Consider the following 22033-nt stretch of genomic DNA (forward strand, 5'->3'; position numbering starts at 1 on the left):
GATGTGCTGGCCCTGATAGAGCCAGATGTGAGCACAGTCTACAGACCATGAATATAGCAGAGATATGAAGGATGCAGACCTTCATCTTACCTTGCCCAGAACCACCTTAGGCATATACAGTGCCAGACAGATTCACTACCTGTACCCTGGGTAAGGCACCCTGTACATCATATGGATGTTGCACTGATATACCTGAGGCTGGGATACACTGCACTGGCATCACACCCTCATTGGCTGCAGTTTGTGGGAGATCCTGGTTATCACTACTGCCATCAAGAGACCATTGACCATGTGCTGTGGTTTTGCCCACGTTTCTTCTCGATATGGGCTTGTTTAAGGGATTGGTTGTTTGGGCTTGGTGATCAAGCTCTCTCTTTATCAATTCTCTTTGAGGGCGTTGGGTGAAGGAGGAAATTCGTAGCAGAGTGATATGCCTTGTTTGTGAATACCTGTAGGCTACTGGGTTTGTGTACTGCATGTAGATTCTCTAAGCACTTTGATGAGAGGGCCAGAGCAAGCAAGGTTCCTTTCTGAAATGCCCTTATAATTCTATCTATCTGTCTGTCTATTGCCAGATGCCACAATCCTGTAAGGGGTGGCCATTTGACTTTGAGTTATTTGTTTTACAGGTAGGGGCACTAACCCTCCATCAACCCACTTGCTGACACGTAGGGAGCACGTATGGTTTGGTTATATGGTTACCACCCAGTGTTGTAAATGGTTTCTTGGGTTACAGGAAACCATTTTGCTTGTCACTCAATGTAAAACCACCTGAAAAGGAAAGAAAAGCAATAAGAAGGAAGTGACAGGAAAGATGGGAGAAATAGGAGAAGAAAAAGAAACAAAGACTTCTTGACAGTTCTCCATCCACACATTACCCTGTCATGTACCTCTACATCTTTAATAATGATATGCAAATTGGGTATGCAGATTGGGTACATGATTCTTGTACCCAGTTATAATCTTGTGTATTTGGTGAACTGCATACAGTATTTCTCTTATCACACAGGTAAAAAGGAGAGACAATGAGTGAGGCTGAGGCTAAAAGGAAACATGACGAATCAGATGATGAGAGCGATGATGAGTGGGTTGGACCACGCCCAGAGGAGGCAGCACCAGAGCCCAAGCCTAAGAAGATCAAAGGTGAAAACAGTGGCACCAGATTGTGCATTGGGTTGATAGATGATTGGTTTATGACAGAATGTTTTTCTTAAAATCATATGATCTTCAGGAAAGTAATTTTAGTACTGTACATTACACAGCACAGTTAGCCTACCTGTTCATTTTAGACTATGAAAAGTGGATGGGATGATCAAAATACTGTATACAGTACCTATTTCTGGGTATTTAAGGAAGCTGCCAGTATACCTGGAGAAGCATGTCTGCACTACAGTACTGATGATCTCCTCGACTTTACATGCCATTTACTGATGATCTTACCCACGGGACATGTCAGTGCATCAGACATTCAAAGCAACTGGAAAACTAATGATCCAGCGTATCCCGAACTAGCTTAACCTAAATGAGGCGCTTTTGCCTGCAGGTCTCCCATAACTTTAACAGCGTACAATTGCCGCTTAACTTAGCCTTGAAAGCCCCAAATACCCATCAGACCAAATCTCAGTCACAGTCCTAACTTACTATATCTAATCTAATCTAATCTATGCTATCCTATCCTATCCTATCCTATCTTATCCTATCCTGTCCTGTCCTGTCCTATCCTATCCTATGCTATCCTAACCAAACCTAACTTAATCTGACCTAACCTAATCTGTCATATCCCATCCTAATCAAACTTGACCAACCAAAATTATCCAAACCTTATGTATTGGTAAAGAATTTGAAATTATGCCAAAAGTATGATGCATGTCAGGAGAGTTTGGCAGCAAATCTGGCTCGTGGTGGTAATTTCGTAGTGATGATGTGTGTTATGACAAGCCTTCTCATATTTCACAGGTAATATTTAAGAATGTACAGTATCTGTGGTAATCTTTGAATTTGAATTACTGTACAGTATAAATATCTTGTGGAAAGCTCTTTCCAGTGGCATATTTGGAAGACCCGCACTGGTGTGACAAAATGTTAATACATTTTTGTGAAGCTGCAGAATGTGATGAATGTTTTTGGCATATCAGATAGAGCCAGGATTCCAGGGGCTTGAATGGTGAGTGAATGGAAGTGTGGCCCATTGGATTGGGCAAATTTGAACTGTCTGCATGTTGCTACTCCTTACCCTGCCCTAGGGTGGGAAAGGAGGTGCAGATGATGATGATGATGATGATGAATGACTAGGCAGATGATGGTGATGATGACTAGGAATAACAGTTAAAATTCACCGAGATCCTTTTGAGGGGGGTCTGGAAGGCCATGCCATCCTATTAGATAGACAGCTTGAGGTTAGGTTTGAACTTGTTTGGTTAAATGAGATTACATAGATGCTTAAAAGTGCTTTGTGGTAGGTGGGGGCGCTCACCATCCTCTCACTCGATGTAGTGCTGCCCTCGGGTGTCTGCCTTTTCCTCTCCTCCATTCTTCTTTCCTTCCATCCTCTCCTGTCTTTCTTTCCTTCATTCATTCTTCGTCGTTCTTCCTATGGGTGACCTTACGCTCCCTCTTCTGTCTTTCCTTCATTCTTTCCTCTTCCATCTGCCTGGGTGCCTCTACAATGAGTGACAAGCCAAATGGTTTCCTGTACACCAGGAAGCCATGTAATGCACTGGGTGGTAACCACATAACCAAATTTTGGTGCCTGATGGTTTAGTGGGTAATTACGGTGCTCCAATCGGATTGAGCTAGTGAAGGTTTATATCCAAGGAGTGGTTGGGGTTTATTGCTCACGTAATGCCACTCAGGGATGAGTGAGGCTGGTCACTCTCATCTTAAATGTCAGGATCAACTTGGCATGCCCAGGGCTCCTACGTTTCTCACAGGGCAACGTAGGATTGGATGATGATGATAATAATGATGCATAAAAGTGCTAGTTTAATTGTCAGATTTTCTTTATGTGAAGACTAGTTTGGGTACATGAGGTTAGATTAGTGTTTTAGGGGGTCTGAGGGGCAAAACTCCTCAGTTGGGATAGTTGTGGCTAAGTTTGGGTGGAACAGAAAATTTCTGATGTTTTAAATGAATCATTTGTTTTTTTACTATCATTTTCCAGGGGAAATATGTCTTTTCCCTGCATTTACCTCACCCAAAACCTTGTATTCCCATTGGTCCTCATGGTTACAGTTCCCCAGGATATGAGGGTCAGAATCAAATGAATCATGTTAAACCTTGTTTTATCCGCAAATCACATGTTTGTGTGAAAATAAAAATTTACCAAGGTAATTGTAAAGGTGTAGGTACATGTATACAGTATATTGGAATAAGAACTGAATATATTGAGAGCAAGAAGCATGTAAAGAGACTAGTGAAGAGGAAAAAGGAGGAGGCAAATGAGGATCTAGGAAGAGAACTGAATACAAATTACTCTGAAAATAGGAAGTTATTCTGGAAAGAGGTGCAGAAATGTAGAAGTGACAGCAGAAAGAAATGTGAAAGTGTGAAGGATGTAAGTGGTAGATTATATCCCATGGGCATGAAGTAAGGACCAGATGGAAAGAATATTTTGAAAGCTTGATGAATGGGAATAGAGAGAGAAGAGTCGCTGTTAACATGATTGGTTTGGGGGTGTGCAGAGAAGGAATGCAGTCGTGACATGCACTTAGGTGAAGAATGCCATGAAGCTGCTGAAAAATAGGAAAGCAGCAGGGGTTGATGAGGTGTATGCAGAAACGATTAAGTGTAGTTGAGAGAATGGAAAGAAGTGCTTGTTGGATATATGTAATAAGGCATGGATGAGTGATATTGTGCCAGTAGAGTGGAAAAAGGCAGTGACTGTACCCATGTACAAAAATAAAGGTGAGCAAAGTGAGTAAAAATTATCATGACATAAGTTTATTGAGTGTTGTAGGAAAGGTATTTGGAAGCATTATAGAGAAAGTAAGAGAGATCTCAGAAGTCTTAGTGAGTGATGAACAGGGTGGCTTTAGGAGTAGCCGAGGATGCATGGATAGTGGAGAAGGCTGCTGAGAAGGACTATGATGTGTTTATGGCATTTATGGTTCTGGAGAAGCATAGGACAAAGTAGACAGAGAAGGATTTTGGAAGGCTTTGCGCATGTACAGTGTAGATGATAAGCTGCTAGGTGCCTTCAAGAGCTTTTATAACAATAGTGAGGCATGTGAAAGGTGTAATTGGGCATCTAAGTGAATGGTTCACGATCAGTGTGGGCATGCAACAAGGTTGTGTAATTTCCCCATGGTTGTTCAATATATATATGTATGGATGGGGTGATGAGAGAAGTAAAAAAACGAGTAATGGAGAGAGGGATGGCACTGGTAATAAATGGTGATGGATGGAATACCTCAGATTTGTTGTATGCAGATGATACAGTGCTACATGCAAATACCAGACAAGAACTTTGTAGACCAGTGCAGAGTTTTACTGATGTCTATGAGCATTGTGCCTTGAGAGTAAATATAGAAAGGAGTAAAACGATGGTTATCGAGATAGTAGGTGACTCCCAGTGTAATGCTAGTGAATGGAGAGATACTGGAATTAGTGAGAGAGTTCAAATACCTGGGTACAGTGATAAAAAAGAGAGGAAAATGTGCAAAGGAAGTGGAAAGTAGACTGGCACAAGAAAGGAAAATAGCTGGTGCTGTGAAGGCCTTGACAAGAAATAGAGGCTTGAGTGTTGCAGCTGCACAAGGCTCACATGAAGGAGTTCTAGTGAGAGCAGTGGAGATGGGACTGCTGAGGAATGTATGTGGAGTACAGAGAGTGGATAGGATACGAAATAATGTGATCCATGAAAGATGCGGAATGAGGAAGTCTATGGACACCAGTATCGAAGAGAGTGCACTGAGATCGTATGGTCATGTGGAGAGAATGGATAACAATAGAGTGGTGAAAAAGGTACATCTGAGTGAATTTGAAGGAGGGAGGAGGTGAGGTAGGCTGAGAAGGTGGAGGGATATGGTGGATGAGTGTGTGAGGAAGAGAGGTATGGCGGTCGGTGACGCAAGGGGACTGACAAGAGATTGAGTTGGCTGAATGGATGTTGTGAGAAGAAGTGCATAATCAGGGATTTGGCACCCTTTTTTAATGTGACAGTGTTCGGATTGACTCTATTGGATTCATTTGTGTGAAGCTAGAGAATGTGGTGAAATTTTTTGGTGTGTCAGATAGAGCCAGGATTCCAGGAACTTGAATGATGAGTGAATGGAAGTGTGGCCCATTGGATTGGGCAAACTTGGGCAGTCTGGACATTGTTACTCCTCACCCCTCCTCACCCTGCCCTAGGGTAGGAAAGGAGGTCTGGATGATGATTTTATGTATATATATATATATATATATATGTATATATATATATGTATATATATATATATATATATATATATATATATATATATATATATATATATATATATATATATATATATATATATAAATATATATATACACACACACACACACACACACACACAGACTGACTGTATATATATATATATATATATATATATATATATATATAGTGTGTGTGTGTGTTATGTTTTGATAAGTAATTTGATTGTTATGATAGCCTGTGCATTAGTTGCAATTTCCTGCTTTACTTAAATTACAAAATTAACTCTTCAAAAGCATTTTTTGGCTTTAAAATGATGGGACTTCTTCAGCCCTGGCTTTGGAACTCTTTCAGCCCTAACCTTAGCATTGTTTCCCTCAAGCCTTGGCACTACAGCCCTGACCTTGGCTCTTCAACCCTAACCTTGGCACTCTTCAGCTAACATTAGCGGTAAGGAGAATCTCACAAGCCAAACCTGACAGAACCAAATTTGAAAACAAAGGTCCCAAGAGCTGGACCGTTTCCATAGACCATACAATATTGGCCAAGGTGTAGAGTAGGAAACTATTTTGTTGTTGTTCTGGTATAATTTCATGATGACTGTAATAACCATAAGATACACCAGTGATCTAAATACAGTATTGCCGATAAAATTAGTCATATCTGATTTTTTTTTTTTTTTTTTTTTTTTTTTTTTCATGTGACCGACTCTGGGCATAGGCTTCACAGCCTGCTTTCAAGGATGTAAATATCTATCTCTGATTTTTAAATCATGAGTAAACAGAGGTAGAGGAAGAAAAGAGGATGGAATTCCTACAAAGAGAGTAGAAAGGCTGCAGGAGGGAAAAAAAAAAAATAGAAAGTGGAACACAAGAGAGAAATGGAGGAGTGATAGGGTAGATATGGAGGAGGTGGAAAGTATGTGTAAGGTATTCACAGAAGAAATCTATGCAGCATGTGAGGTAGTGTGTGAGGTGAAGAGATATAAGGGAGTGAAGGGAACAGTGTTGTGGAAGAAAGAGGTGAAACTAGCTGTGGAAATGAAGAAGAAATCATAGTGTGACTGTATGAGAAGTAGAGGAATGGAGGATGTGGACAGACAGAAAAGAAAGTTGTATGTAGAGAAGGGGAGAGAAGTGAGACTAATGAGAGAGAGCAAGAAAAGAGTGAATGAGAATTTGGAAGAATTCTTACCAGTAGTGTAAAATAGAGGGAATGTGGTATAAGAAACTGTTTTGGAAGAAAACCAAGAAAGTACGATAGGGTGATGAAGGAGGTAGTAGAGGGGTGAAAAATAAAAATGGCAGAATCTCAGTGGAGTATGGAATAACAGTGAGCAGATGAAGAGAACAATTTAAAGGATTATTGCAGATAGTGATTGAAAGTACAGTAGTGCAAACACAAGTGGTTAGGGAATGGCTGGGAGAAGAAGAGAGGTGAGAAGGGAGGAGAGTAGAATGACAGCACTTGATACAGTAAAGCAAGTCAAAATGGAGAAAGCCCCAAGAATTGATGGAGTGGATGGCAAAATGTTGAAATACAGTACATGGAAGAGGTAGTGATAGAATAGATGTGGAAGATGTACCTATTTGCCCAGGAGGAAAGTAGGGGGTCCTAGAGGATTGGAGGTCAGGTGTAATAGTTCCCCTATAAAAGGAAAAAGGGACAGAGAAGTGTGTGGCAGTCATAGGAATATTTGTCATGTCAGTGTAATGTGAAAGATATATGATGAGGTATTTGTCGTTAGAGTTAGGGAGATAGCCAGGGAATTAGTTGGAGAAGAACAAGGGGGTTTTAGGAAGGGATATAGTGTAGGGCATTGGATGCTGGAGTGTCTAGTGGGGTTGCATAGGCTTAGGAAACTGCCCATACTGTTGTTTGCTGATGATACTGCATTGTTAAATGAAAGTAAAAAGGAGTTGTAAGGCATGGCGAATGGGAGTGTAACTGTGTAAGAAACAAAGTCCTAAAGTGATTTACCAAGAGTAAAGTTATGGTTTGTGAGAGAAATGAAGTAACAGAATGCATAGTGACCCTGCATGGTCAGGGATTGCGGAATATGAGTGCTTTCAAGTATTTAGATGGTGTGATGAATAAGGATGAAAGATAAGAGGATGTGGTGCATGAGTGGGTACAGAAGAGAAGAAATAATTTAGGTTGCCTGAAAACATTGATAAGGAATAGGGGAGCGAGTATGGAAATTAAAATGTCATCACATGACAGTATTTTAATCCCTACTCTAAGATATGGAAATCAAGCTTGGACCCTGGTGAATGGACACAAGTCAAAAGTGAAAGCAGTGAAAATTAGTTACAGTATTTGAGAGAAGCATATGGAGTTACATAGAGACAGTCAGACAAATGAAGTGAAAGTACAGTACATTGTGGTGGTGATGTGGATGTGATTTGAAAGTGTTTGGAGAATACCCTGAGATAGTTTGTTCAAGTGGCAAGGGTGAAGATTGAGAGGCAGACTGGAAGAGCGTATGTGTGTTGAGGGGGAGAGGGTGACCGTGGATGAGATGAAGGGGTGGGGTGGAGAGATACGTAAAAAAAGGGGGGGGTGAGTTGGAAGGAGGGCTACCTAATAACAGAGAACAAGGTGACATGGAAGTGATTTGTTTGCAGCCACCCTTTGTGAGAGTAAGGCATCTGGCTATGGGTAGATAGATTTTGAAACTAGCTAATAGATCATGTAGCCATTGCAGCCTTTGGATATTTTTTCCATCTATCAGTCTCTCCATGCTTAAAAGCTTTCTGTGTCTGGGATTTTATATTTTCTCTCTGAAAGGTTTATTTGAGTATCCTATTTCTGTTACTTCTTACTTTGTCATTTAATGTTAACGTCTGATCTTCACCTAGATGTATGTGTAAAAGAATCATGTATTTTTCAGTCTTGTTTCCTGTACTCTCCTTTCTTTCCAAGTTATTGGATAGTCATTCTGATAATTCTTTAAAGAGAAGTTCTCAGAATGGATAATTATGCTGTTGATGGCATTCCAACTTTCATACATTCTTGTTCCTTGCTTCTGGTTCCTACCTAACCCCATACATTGGTGGAAAAAAAAACTGAGGATGATGATGATGAATAAGATGATTGCTGAGTCTAGTAAATTTAACCTTTTATTTGCAGTTTTGGAACATGAGCAGATGTACTTGGACAACCTCCCATGTGCTGAGTATTATGAGAAGAGCTACATGCATCGTGACACTGTCACTCATGTCGTCGTCACCAAGTTAGTGTCATGTTATTGTGCTGGTTGGGTCTCTACTGAGGTATACTGGAATTCAGTTTTTTTTTTTTTTTTTTTTTTTTTTTTTTTTTTTTTTTTTTTTGTGAAGTTACCCCATAGTTTTATTTTTGCAACTTAACCCTTTCGCGTGCAGATAAGTTAATAAGTTTTCTGGGATATGACGTGCCGGCGTTTCTCCCCCCCCCCCCCCCCCCACCCACCGCGTGCTCCAAACATGTGTATTCTCGGCATATTTTCACCACCCAAACATATTTATTTTGCCACAAAACCCACATATTCCTATTCGTTGATGTTTGTTCTACACGATAAGCAAAAAAAAAAACACAAAAAAAAAACACACTTTATGTACGTTAGGGCTGTGTGAATAAACATTTAGGGGCATACATCTCACTTCCCAACATCGTAAGTTGAATGTTTACCAATCAATCTCTGCATGTTATATATAATTGGAAAGAGAATTTTATTAGCTTTCAAATGCCAAAGGTCCCAGTTTGATACAAGGTATGGTGTTCGAGTAATGAGCAAAAAAGTAAAACCCATTTCCAACAGACAACAAATTTTTTTTATTCGGGGAGCTCTAGCGAAAAACTTTTCTTGCCACTGTTATGTTTTTATTTTATCATCCTGTGCAGAATTTTATGGGCTTTCATTTGAGCCCACAACAGTGATCCTAGGCCTCATAGTTTTCGAGAAAAATGCAAAAAACTACGGTATACCCACACCTTGTTGTGACTGTAGGGTAGTTTCCTGCCTTCCTCTAAGCTACTGCACGTATTTCACCAATTCTTTGTACACTGGATATGCACACTATATTCACATGATTCACTGTCACTATTTTTTTTATAGCTGAATACTCACATTTGGTGCAGGGTAGAGGCAGTGTAGTTGATTAGAAACAGTAGCACAATCTTCATTGGGCCAGCGGCTGATAACGACCAGGAATGCTTCACAAACATCAAGTTTCCTATTGCAAACATCAAATCTAATCACAACAGTGCCCAAACAGTTTACACAAGCACTACTGGTATAGTGAAATATGTTGCACGGCTGGGATGAAGGTAAGAGTGGAAATTTAAAGGAACAGAACCACGCAGTACCTTCCCCACTCACAGCTCATTTGGTACTGAATAACCTGTCCGCTCTGTTGCTGGTATCGGGACCCACAGTTACCAACTCATTACTTTTGACGAGGAGCAGGGAAGCTGTGACGCCTCCAAAAATTATGACGATTGGCCGAAAACTTTCCCTCTGACGAAAGTTTTTATGGTTTAATGATGCCAAAAGCGTCAGTATGTATTATTGCAGCCAGACCCTAATGACGACAAACACGTCATCGTGTACGAAGGGGTTAATATAATTTTCATTGAATTACAACATTGCCAACCAAGCTAACCAATTTTAGCATAACTAACTCCCATAATCTATTGTAGTGTTGCCTTCAGGTCACCTAATGGTCAGTGTGATAGAGTACAGTAGACCCTCATTTTATGTGGCTGATAGTTCTGTAAATTGGCAAGCAAAAGCCAGTTATTATTGGCAGCAGAATTGGAAGGGAAAAATTTTTTGATAATCAGAATCAGCCTAGCAGCGATGAAAAATAAATAAATGTGTGTTTTACCCAGTGACCCTAGACCCTAGCACTTATTTCTCCACCATTTTAGGTGTGAACTAACGCTGTAATGATGATTAGTTTTGAAAGATACGGTCTTATCTCACATTATGTTGACTGTCTTAACCCCCACCGCATTCATCGCCTCATATGGGGCTATATGCAGGCCAACCCCGGCTGTGCTCATTGCCTTATATGAGGTAATGGGTCTCTGCACCATAATTTCAAGCACGAGGAAGCATCAGTGGTTTCCATGGGAATGTTGACTTTCCCTTTACACCATCAGAGCTGTTGCCAAGCCCTGCCACACCACAATTGCCAAATGCCACATATTTAGTAATTCAGTTCTCATTTGTAGCCCAGCAACGGCAGATTCACGCCCGTCAACCTCCCACGGTGCTGGCGACTTATCGCCACCCTCACACCCACCCAAGAGGCATAAAGTACAAAAAGACGAGGATGGTGAAGAGTGTGAGCTCAAAAACACTTGATCTGATGACAAAAAATCAACTTAATATTAAAAAAAAAAAGTCCATAAACAATGACTCAGGGACAATAATCAGGTTGATAAGAATTAGCACAGCAGGGGTTAAATGGTAAAATGCTTGAAGTAAAACATACAGAACATTTAGACCATAACATTATATCAGTGTGATTACTATGAAGTTCTACTCTGTCAAGGAGCTGTGGCGAACAAGTAGCAGCCTGCAAGTAAGGCAGCAACCATGGCACACACACATACACTGGCGGTGTTCCATCAATGGTATGACTTAGGTTTACTATTTCATTTTGATGGTACCAGAACTGTGAGCAAAATCCAGTTTATTTTCATTTTTTTTTTTTTTTTTTAATTAATCTTCAGTAAATGTTAAATAATGTACACAGCTTATATATTGAGACCTTCTTTGAGTTCAAGGACTTTAGTACTAAATTCAGTAATTGCTTGTAAATCTTAATTTTCTTTAGCGAATGTAAAAATGCTGGCCATCATCATCATCATCCAATCCTGTTTTGCCCCATGAGGAGCATAGGAGCCCAGGGCAAGGCAAGTTCGTCCTGATATTTAAGATGAGAGTGACTAGCCTCACTCATCATTAAACCGGGGTTTGGCCATCGATAGGTGGGGTATGGTGGTATTTCTACCCCCATCATTAATCCTGAGTATCGCATATGGGAGTATTGTATATCGAGGTATACCTATATATTGAACAACCACGGGGACATCACACAACTTTGTCACACGCCCACGTTGATTGTGAGCTGTTCACTTAGATGCCCATTTACCCCTTACACATGCCTCACTACCATCATAAAAACTCTTGATGACAGCAGCTTACCATCCACAGTGTACGTGCACAAAACCTTCCACAATTCTTTTTTGTCTACCTTGTCGTTTTTTTGTTTGTTTGTTTGTTTTTTTCAAATAACAGAACAGAGGAAGGAAAAACATTATTCATTCATTCATCCATCATCCAATCCTACGTTGCCCCATAAGGAGTGTAGAAGCCCGGGGCTAGGCAAGTTTGTCCTGACATTTAAGATGAGAGTGACCAGCCTCACTCATCCCTGAGCGGCATTATGTGAGCAATAAACCCCAATCACCCCTTGGATATAAACCTTTACTGGCTCAGTCCGACTAGAGCGCTGTAATTACTCACTAAATCACCAGGCGCCAAAATTTGGTTATATGGTTACCACCCAGCATAGTAATTGGTTTCCTGGTGTACAGGAAACCATTTGGCTTGTCACTCAATGTAGAGTCACCCACAGGCAGAAGGAAAAGGAAAGAATGAAGGAAAGAAAGACAGGAGTGGGAGTGTAAAATCACCCTTAGGCAGAAAGACGAGGAAAGAATGAAGGAAAGAAAGACAGAAGAGGATGGAAGGAAAGAAGGATGGAGGAGAGGAAAGGACAGACACCCAAGAGCAGCACTACATCGAGTGAGTGGATGGTGAGTGTCCTCACCAACCACAAAGGAAGGAAAAAGAACTGAATAAAATAAAAATAATCCATACGCCAGATTACTGGTGTCCTCTGATCATAAAATATCTGTAACAGTTAGACTTGAACAGCTGTGAGTTGAAGTTTCGAGGGAAACAACTCTGGGGAAGCGAGTTCCAGAGAGATGCAGTTTGGGGAATGAAAGATTTCTGATAGGCAGAAGTTCTGCAATATGACTGCGTGACATTCCAGTCATGAGTGCTACCAGATGCCTGTGAAGCACGAGGGAAGGCATGGAGAGGTGGCACCATGGACGCAACTTCGTCTGAGCATTTGCCATAAAAATATCTGTAAAATAATGCAAGGGAGGCAACGTTCTGTCTTACTTGTAAGGGAGGTAGTTTATTTGTAATGGCAAGGTTGTTAATAATTCTAACAGCTTTGTTCTGAATTTTGTCTAGTTGTTTTAATGCAACCTCTCCACATCCATTCCACAAGGGTGAGCAATATTCAAGCTGAGAGTGCACATGACTCATGTAAATTATAGCTAACTGCTCATCAGTGAAGAAGTTACGGACTCAGTACAATAATCCAAGTTTCTTTTAGGTGGTTTTAACAAGCGATCTAACATGAGAGGTCCAGCTGAGGGCATTGTTATGTGAGATGCCAAGAATTTCAATACTTTTAGAAATGGGAATATTAGTAGCACTGAAGGTTTGTACGAATCTGGCAATATCTGTCTATTAGTAATTTGTATAGTGTATTTAGTTTTACTAGCATTAAATGAGACAAGGTTGTTTTGTCCCCATTGACTGATTTTAGATTGGTCTTGATTTATGGAGATGGCTGTACTGAGTTGAGAGGTAGAGATATTAGACTTTGTAAATGGGTGTCTGAGTGTGTTGAGTCATCAGCATATGAGTGGATGGAATTTTGGGTGACAGATAAGAGATCATTAATATGAACCAAGAATAGGGTTAGCGCCAGAACTGATCCCTGCGGCACGCCAGTGTTAATTGAGTGGAAATTGGAATATACATCATGTACTTTTACTCTTATTTTCCTGTCAGTAAGATATGAAGAAATCAAAGGAACAAAAGACATTAGTCCATAGCAAGGGAGTTTGGACAGCAGGGAACGGTGCCATACTCTGTTGAAAGCTTTAGAAATATCAAGGGCTACTGCATGAGTTTCTCCATGTAGGTCAATTGACTGATGGACGGTATGAGTTAGGAGATTGAGTATGTCCGTGGTAGATCTTTCATGGCAAAAACCATATTGTCTATCACTAATTACCGTAAGTTGTTGGATTCAAGATGTTTGACGATGTTTATCTATCTATTGCCAGACGCTTCAATCCCGTTCGGGGTGGCCACAAACAAATCGCCTCCACGTCGCCCTGTCCCCTGCCATTTCACTGCCCTGGTCCCAACTCACACCCCCCTCTCTCATATACCTCTCCACCCCATCCCTCCATCTAATCCTTGGCCTCCCCCTCCCTCTCCCCCCCTCCACCTCACTCACATACACTCTCTTCGTCAGTCTTTCACCCTCCATCCTCTCCACATGGCCAAACCACCTCAGTGTATTCCTCCTAATGCTTCCTATCACATCCACATCCACACCACAATGCTTCTTTATATCCTCATTTGTCAGCCTGTCTCTCCATGTAACTCCACAGGCTCCTCTTAAATAACTCATTTCCACAGCTCTCACTCTTGACTTGTGTCCTTCCAACAACGTCCAAGCTTCACTTCCATACTTTAGAGTTGGTATCACAATACTGTCATGTAGAAACTTTTTCACTTCCATGCTCACTTCCCTGTTTCTTATCACTGCTTTCAAGGAACCAGCAACCTTTCTTCCCTGCTGTTTAACAATGTGCTTATTAATTAAAGTTTCAGTACCTTACCAAGAGACGATGTGACAGCTATTGGTCTATAATCGGAGGGGTCAGAGGAACTTCCTTTCTTTTTCCAGATCCATAAATGCCATAAACACATTATAGTCCTTCTCACAAGCCCTCTGCACTATCTGTCTCACTGTAAATATTTGATCCATACATCCTGTGCCATTCTTAACGCTACCCTGTTTATCACTCACTAGGACTTCTGACGTCTCTCTTACCTCCTTTATAATAATTCTTCCTTATACCCTCCCTACAACATCAAATAAACTTATGTCACAATAATTCTTGCACTCATTTCACTCACCTTTCTTTTTGTACAGGGGTACAATCACAGCCTTTTTCCACTCTGCTGTTACAGTTTCACTCATCCATGCCTTCTTACATACCTCCAACAAGCACATCATTCCGTTCTTTCCACTACACCTAATCATCACTGCATACACCTCATCCACCCCAGCTACTTTCCCAGTTTTCTGTTGCTTCACAGCATTCTTCACCTGTGTGTGTGTCACATTTTCTGGCACTGCATTCTTCTCTGCACATCTCCCAAACCAGTCATGTTTACAGTGGCTCTGCTCTCTGTATTCCCATTCATCACGCTTTGAAAATATTCTTTCCATATGGTCCTTACTTCATCCCCATGGGTTAATAATCTACCTCTTACATCCTTCACACTTTCACATTTCTTTTCGCTGTCACTTCTACATTTCCGCACCTCTTTCCAGAATGACCTCACATTTTCAGAGTAATCTGCATTAATTTTTCTTCCTAGATCATCATTTACCTTCATCTTTTCCTCTTCACTAGTCACTTTACATGCTTCTTAATCTTAATGTATTCAATTCTTATTTCAGTTGAGCCCCTGTCCCAAAACCACTCTAGCCACTTCTTCCTCTTTTCTTCCACTGTTCTCTTAACCTCTTCATCCCACCATGCCGTACTTTCTTCTCTGTTTTTACTCTTGCCACCACACACTGCTTTAGGATTCCTAACTAAGCAGTCCCTGTATGCATTCCACAAGCTCTCCAGATCCATTTCATTCCTTTCACTGACTCTAACTTCTCCCTTACTCTGGTCCTGTATTCATTTACCGTTTCATTGATCCTCAGCTTCTTGACTTTCAGTCTTTCTCCCTGACTGCTCCTCTCTCCTGGTTCACCTCACTCCTCTCATCTTGATCTTGCATACCACACTCACATGATCTGACAGACCTCCGCATCATCCTCTCGCGGCCCGTGTATCAGCAACCATTCCCAGCATCGACCTCTCTGCGAGCATGCAATCAATCAGGCTCCTTTCAACATGATTCCAATTCCCTCTGTACTTTGTACAGTATATTTATGTGCATCTTTGTGTTTGAAATACAAGTTACAAATGCACAACCTTCTTTCCTGGGACATATCCATCAGTCGCTTCCCATTGTAATTTTCTCCTGGTACTCCCTTACAACCCATTTTGCCATCCTCAGGGCCAGTGCCTACTCTTCCATTCATATTGCTGATTATGATCACTTTATCACTCCTGGGCATTTCTCCCACTGCTTCATCCAGCTCATCCCAAAACCTGTCTTTCTCTCACTTCTGTCGTCACATGGTGCATATGTTACAATCACTGCCACATTCACCTTCTCAAACTTGAACTTGACATACATACATCTCGAGGTGACACACTTGTAATCTCTCATTCCACTCTGCCGCACTTCATTCATCAACAAAGCAACTCCTTCTTTGCATCTACCTTGCCCATTCGTGCCCGACCTTGCACACTTTACACCCTCCCAGTCCTCCACTTCACACCCTTTCATCTTTGTTTCACACACTGCCATCACAGCATGTCTCGCACTTTTGAACACATTCACCACTTCCACCCTCTTGGTCTTCTTCTTCACATCTGTCAGATTCCACATGGCCATGCAAGTCTACCCATTTAGTTGTGGCCCTGGCCGGGTGTTGGGCCCTCCTAGGCTCTCCGAAACATTTGCCATCATTAAGTGATTTTAGCTAGGGGCCAGACCCCCTGGTTATATAGTTACCACCCAACATAGTAAATGGTTTCCTGGATACAGGAAACCATTTGGCTTGTCACTCATTGTAGAGACCATAAGGCATTCCTACACTGAGTGAGTGGATGATGGGCACCCCCACCTACCGCTATATTTATCGCTACTCATGCGCACCTAATCTGAGTACCTATATATTTCTTTCAAGCTCTGGAAAAAAAAAAAACTGGTTACTTGTCTGTTGTTTTTTTTAGATGGCATGGCCCATAATACTAACTAATGTGCACCCATTGTCCTACAGAACGGACTTTATCATCACGGGCAGCTGTGATGGGCATATCAAATTCTGGAAGAAACAAGAAGAGGGAGTGGAGTTTGTGAAGCATTTCCGCAGCCATCTGGGTAATATTCAGCATCTTGCAGCCAATACTTCAGGCACAAGACTCGTCTCCATCTCAAATGATAAATCTCTGAAAGTGTTTGATGTGGAGAATTTTGGTAAGACATACTTTTTTCATGGCCTACTGCAGTAATCTGTTTTCCATCAGTTTTCAACAGTTATTGAGAGGTAAATACACTTAGATTCTATTGTTTGAAGCCTTAACCCCCACATTTACGTAGCTTGCAATTGCTTACATTGTTTGAGCAGCAGGATAAGTATCCAGTGAAAAAAAAAAAAAATGCTCCATACTTCTGCCCATTGTGGGCATTATGATTGAAAAGTGCCATGCTGTCATTTTATTATATAAAGCAGGGAGTAAAAGGTAGTTGCAGTATTTCCTCACTTAAAACTGGATTTGTTCCTCATAACTTGACTGTGGATATGCTGGAATATTTTAGGAGAAATACCCTGCAATGGTGTTAGGTGGGGGCGCTCACCATCCACCCACTCAATGTAGTGCTGCATTGGGTGTCTGCCCTTTCCTCTCTTACACCCTTCCTCTTCTGTCCTTCTTTCCTTCATTCTTTCCTCTTCCATCTGCCTGCAGGTGACATTACATTCCCTCTTATGTCTTTCCTTCATTCTTTCCTCCTCCCTCTGCCTGTGGATAGCTATGCACTGAGTGACAAGCCAAATGTTTTCCTGTACACCAGGAAACCAGCTGGATGGTAACCATAAAACTAAATTATGGCACCTGGTGGTCCATCCAGCCATCCATCATCCAATCCTACATTGCCCCATGAGGAGTGTAGGAGCCCAGGGCTAGGCAAGTTGGTCATGACATTTAAGTTGAGAGTGACTAGCCTCACTCATCCCTGAGTGGCATTTCGTGACCAATCAACCCCAACCACCTTTTGGATGTAAGCTTTCACAGATTCAATCCAGCTGGAGTGCCTTAATTACCCACTAAACCACCAGGTGTCATAGTTTGGTTATATGGTTACCACCTAGCATAGTAAATGGTTTCCTGGTGTGCAGGAAACCATTTGTCTTGTCACTTAGTGTAGAGTCACCTGCAGACAGAAGGAAGAGGAAGGAAAGAAGGAAAGAAAGACAGAAGAGGAAGGAAGGAAGAAAGGAAAGGACAGTCACCTGAGAGCAACACTACATCAAGTGAGTGGATGGTGAGTGCTCCCACCTCTCACATATACTTTTCATGATTATTAGTTAATAAAAGCATTTTTACGATTCTGTGTTTCTCTCAGTTACTAGACTATTTCATTCCATTAAAACATCACTTCGATTTTGCGTGGCATTGATTTTAGGCGACCTCTCAAGGAACCTGTTTTGTATTAAATCGATGCTGTACTATATTAGATAGAATGAGAGCCCGTCAGAAAGGAATAATACATGACTGATGTGATGTTTGTAATTTTTTTTTTTCCTTCCATCCAGAGTCTGGCCCTGTAGTTGCCCTAAGTACATTGAGTTTGGGAATGAATTGCCTCTTGATGTCTTGTACATGGTCCATGAAGGCGAGTCCAATGTCATATGTCACATTCAGGGTCTTAGTGGAGGGTGTGTTTGTGTCAACACATGCATTGTTAAATGTGGTGCAGGGGGAGTACCCATTACTCCTGGTGATGAGTGTGGTGGTGGATTTGACTGGGGCCATTGTCAGCCTGTTGTCCTCAACCTAAGTCTGCAGTGTATTGAGGTAGTCCTGTTGCTGTGTGCTAGCTGTGTTTGCAGTGTGGTGTGGTTTTATGGTGATGTCTTCTGCATATGAGGCATTGTTTGTGGGTGGCTGGAGTGTGAGAATATCAGGCATGTATAGGTTGAAGAGTGTGAGTAAAAGTACAGAGCCCTGTGGATCTCCAATGGGGAAATTTTGTATTTGTGATGACTTGCTCTGGATTTTGATGTGTTTGTCTCCCAGACAAATAGTTGGCAAGCCAGCAATTGATGTTGTTTTCCATGTTTGTGTTGTATATCATGGTGATTAGTTTGCATCATGGGATTTATCAGAAGCTTTACTAACATCTATTGTTGTGAGAGGTGTACATTCTGTAGGCATCAAAGAGTTGATGCCATCCGATCCTTGTTGTGAGAGATTAGTCTGCTGAAATTTTTACATATGTAAAAATGATGCCATACTTCTTGTTAAGGAATCTCAGTACAGTATTGGGATCGGCCATGGTATGCTGATGTTTTCTTTGGACTTGAACCTAAACCAAGTGCCAAAACCAGCCACATTAATTACTTGCCAAAGTTGCTGGAAGCTGTTAAAAAAAAAAAAAAAAAAAAAAAAAAAAGTAAGATGTGTAATAAAAGTTATAACAATGTGAGAGTCTCAGCTACAAGTTCTACCTTTTTACCTGTGGTTGAATGTTCCCTGCCTAAGAGTGATGATTGTGGGGCTAATTACTAAGCTTGTAGTCACACATGACACTCATGGTAATACCACCCAGGGTCAGTGGTAGCCATTGCGTAGATGAGTCAATGAGTAATATGGAAGAGAGGAATTGAGACAGTAGACAGTTCCTAAATTATACACCCCGTCCTTGTTATAACGATGAGATGTGTTTGGGAAGACCCATCGTTGAGCTGGGGTATCATTAACCAGGGATGTTATAACAGAAAGTACAGTACAGTACGCCCTCACACAATGCGAATTTATGGGCGGCAGAAACCCTCGCATTCTATGATTTCGCATTGAGTGACCCAAAGAACGTAAGTGAAAAATGGTATACGGTGGACAGCCCACCCAGGGCTTGGTCTTCGGGTCCCATTCCAACCTACTCTACCCTGCTAATATGTTATCTAATAGTACTTCTAGTTGGACCAACAAACAAAACAGCAAATAGAACACTATATACCTTTACTGAAGTGACTTCTGGGCTTGTTAAGAAGGGAGGGAGGTGAGTATCCGAGGCTCAGAGAGTGTACTCTTGCCCCGTGAGGTGGGACACCCCGTTGTCACTCTCACTCTCACTGCTGAGGTCTCCTGGAGGTGCTATAAAGCCGTCAAAGTCGACAGCTGAGACCAAGATGAACAGGTGGATACTGCTGTGATGCTAAAATGGACCACAGGATGCGAGGTGCAACGTGTGTTCTCGCGGCAACATGGAGGAGAAATGTCTGTTTAACCAGGAAATTCAGTAGATGGCATGCAAACAGCTGGCCAGCTGCCTGTCATTTTGAATCTGGCTCGTTGCCAGCCAACTGCCTTCATGTGACTGACTGACATTGTCCAGCATGACACTCGTAAAAATGGCGAAATGTCCATTTTTGCCGTGGAATCATGCAGCCGATTCTCATGTTGGGAAGTTCAATTTGCAGATTTCACATTTGATAAAAATAAGCATTTTCTGGGTTGATCTCACATTGTAGGCGATTTGCATCGACTGAGTTCATACTGTGTGGGGGTGCACGGTATAGGGATATGTTGGAGAGCCTTGGGATCTCCACCCAGCGGAGTTCAAAACCCACCTAAATGAGTCCAAAAACATGTTTTTAGCTCACCTAAACCTCCACATAGCTTTAAAACAAGCTAAAATAAGCTAAAAGCAGTCTATAACTGACCCCAAACCCAAAAATAAAATCTGAAAATCATCAAAAATAAGTCTGGAAAAAATCGGACTTGGTAAACTGTATCCAAAAATGACAGTGTTCACCACATCAATGACTAAAACACATTAACCAAAGTCTAAAAGCAGTTTATAAATCAACCTAAACACAAAATTTAAGTTTAAAGTATCATCAAAATTGGTTAAAAAAGGAACCGTCAGACAAAAACCCATCAGATAACAGGAGACTGGCCGTCAATAGGTGGGGAAGGGTATTAATTTTTTTACATCGCTGTGGCGGGGTATCGTATAGCCATCCATCCATCCATCATCCAATCTTATGTCGCCCCATGAGAAGCATAGGAGCCTGGGGCTAGGCAGTTGGTCCTGACATTTAAGATGAGAGTGACCAGCCTCACTCATCCCTGGGTGGCAATACATGAGAAGTCAACCTCAACCATCCCTTGGATATAAACCTTCAGCGGCTCAATCCGATTGGAGTGCAATAATTACCCGCTAAACCACCAGGCGCCAAAATTTGGTTATATGGTTACCACCCAGCATAGTAAATACAGTAGTTTCCTGGTGTACAGGAAACCATTTACTACCATATAACCAAATTTTGGCACCTGGTGGTTTAGTGGGTAATTACTGCGCTCCATTCGGATTGAGCCAGTGCATTTGAATATATAGTGGGGTATGGGTGTTTTTATACAGCATAAAAATATTTTGCTGGTATTAAAGGCTTAAGAGAAGTTGACAAAATGAACAGTTATTATCATTTACGAGTATTGTCACATCTTTTACATTTTTAGAACTTCATTGTGGGGAAGGACTCCTGTCCAACCATGGTGAGATTGCTGATACACTGCCTGCCATAAGGGGGTACTGGTTCCCTACACAATTTATGTTCTGTAATGCCCTTTAGGGTGGCCCCAAAGAAGCTGTTGCTTACCTGTTGCTGACAGGTCTGCTTGGCCAGAGAGACGGGTTAAACAACAGTGACAGTGCCAGCAGCACACTTTTTCCAGATTTACATTATGCCAAAAGATCTGTCAAGTCCATTTTATTCATCATCCATCTTCCCGGACAGTATTTCCATATCATTTAGGGAGGGAGGGAACTGTCTGATGATCTAAACTTTGTTCAGTGATGGGGATTGATTAATTGTACTACAGTATATTCAGTTAACCCACATTATTTAACAAACTTTAAATCATCGCACAGTTCCTTCTGTGCCCTAGCCAAGGAACACATACACATCTATCTAGATAGCAGATCACTTTTCTCAATCACTTGACTTCCCCCTTGGCAGATATGATCAACATGATGAAACTGGACTTCACACCAAGTACAAGCGAATGGATCCATCCGGTGTCAGACCCTCAGCACACCCTGGCAGTGGCTGATGCTGAGTCGCCCAAGATTTACATATTTGACGGACACGGCAAAAGTGAACCTATCCAAGTTATTGAATCTCTTCATACCAAGCCTGTCACTCTTATCAAGGTATTCAAAATTTTTCATTTTTGTTCTCTCTTAGTGCCATGAGATCATATCTCATGGCACTAAGTGGGAAAGTTCAGGATGATGATGATGATGATGGTAGTTATGATGATAATGGTAATTATTATTCAGTAACAAAATTGAACCTACCCATGGTATTGATTCTCTTCATACTAAGCCCCATCAGTTACAGAAATACCTCAACTTCCAATCATAATTGGTTCCAAGAGTCCGTTCGCAAGTTAATTTTGTTCACAAAATGAAAATCCCTTACAGTACTACACATACAACATAAAAAACACTGTACTGTTCACTGATATGTCGGTAGGGTTTTAAATGTTCCTAAGCAATTTATATTGTATTATGAAATATAAATGCATAAATTAACACAAGAATTACACACGAAAAACATACAGTATAAGACACAACTCTGTTCCTGCTATTGTCCAATGCCCATTTACTACTGACGAAAG

At 41.3% G+C, this 22033-nt stretch overlaps 1 protein-coding gene across 1 annotated transcript in view; it reads left to right on the forward strand.

The window, feature by feature from the left end:
- Nucleotides 1–22033, forward strand: part of LOC145411184 (peptidylprolyl isomerase domain and WD repeat-containing protein 1) — an 84685-nt gene that overhangs the window by 8897 nt on the left and 53755 nt on the right. Inside the window, exons 2-5 of the mRNA XM_080281237.1 lie at nucleotides 1010–1143; nucleotides 8525–8627; nucleotides 16405–16601; nucleotides 21370–21563. Coding sequence (XP_080137363.1) covers nucleotides 1026–1143; nucleotides 8525–8627; nucleotides 16405–16601; nucleotides 21370–21563 — 612 coding nt within the window. The 5' untranslated portion in view covers nucleotides 1010–1025. The remainder of the gene's footprint in view (nucleotides 1–1009; nucleotides 1144–8524; nucleotides 8628–16404; nucleotides 16602–21369; nucleotides 21564–22033) is intronic.

This window comes from Coenobita brevimanus, chromosome 88 (assembly GCF_032717465.1).
Source record: "Coenobita brevimanus isolate Jiangsu-jjx chromosome 88, ASM3271746v2, whole genome shotgun sequence".
Lineage (NCBI taxonomy): Eukaryota > Metazoa > Arthropoda > Malacostraca > Decapoda > Coenobitidae > Coenobita > Coenobita brevimanus.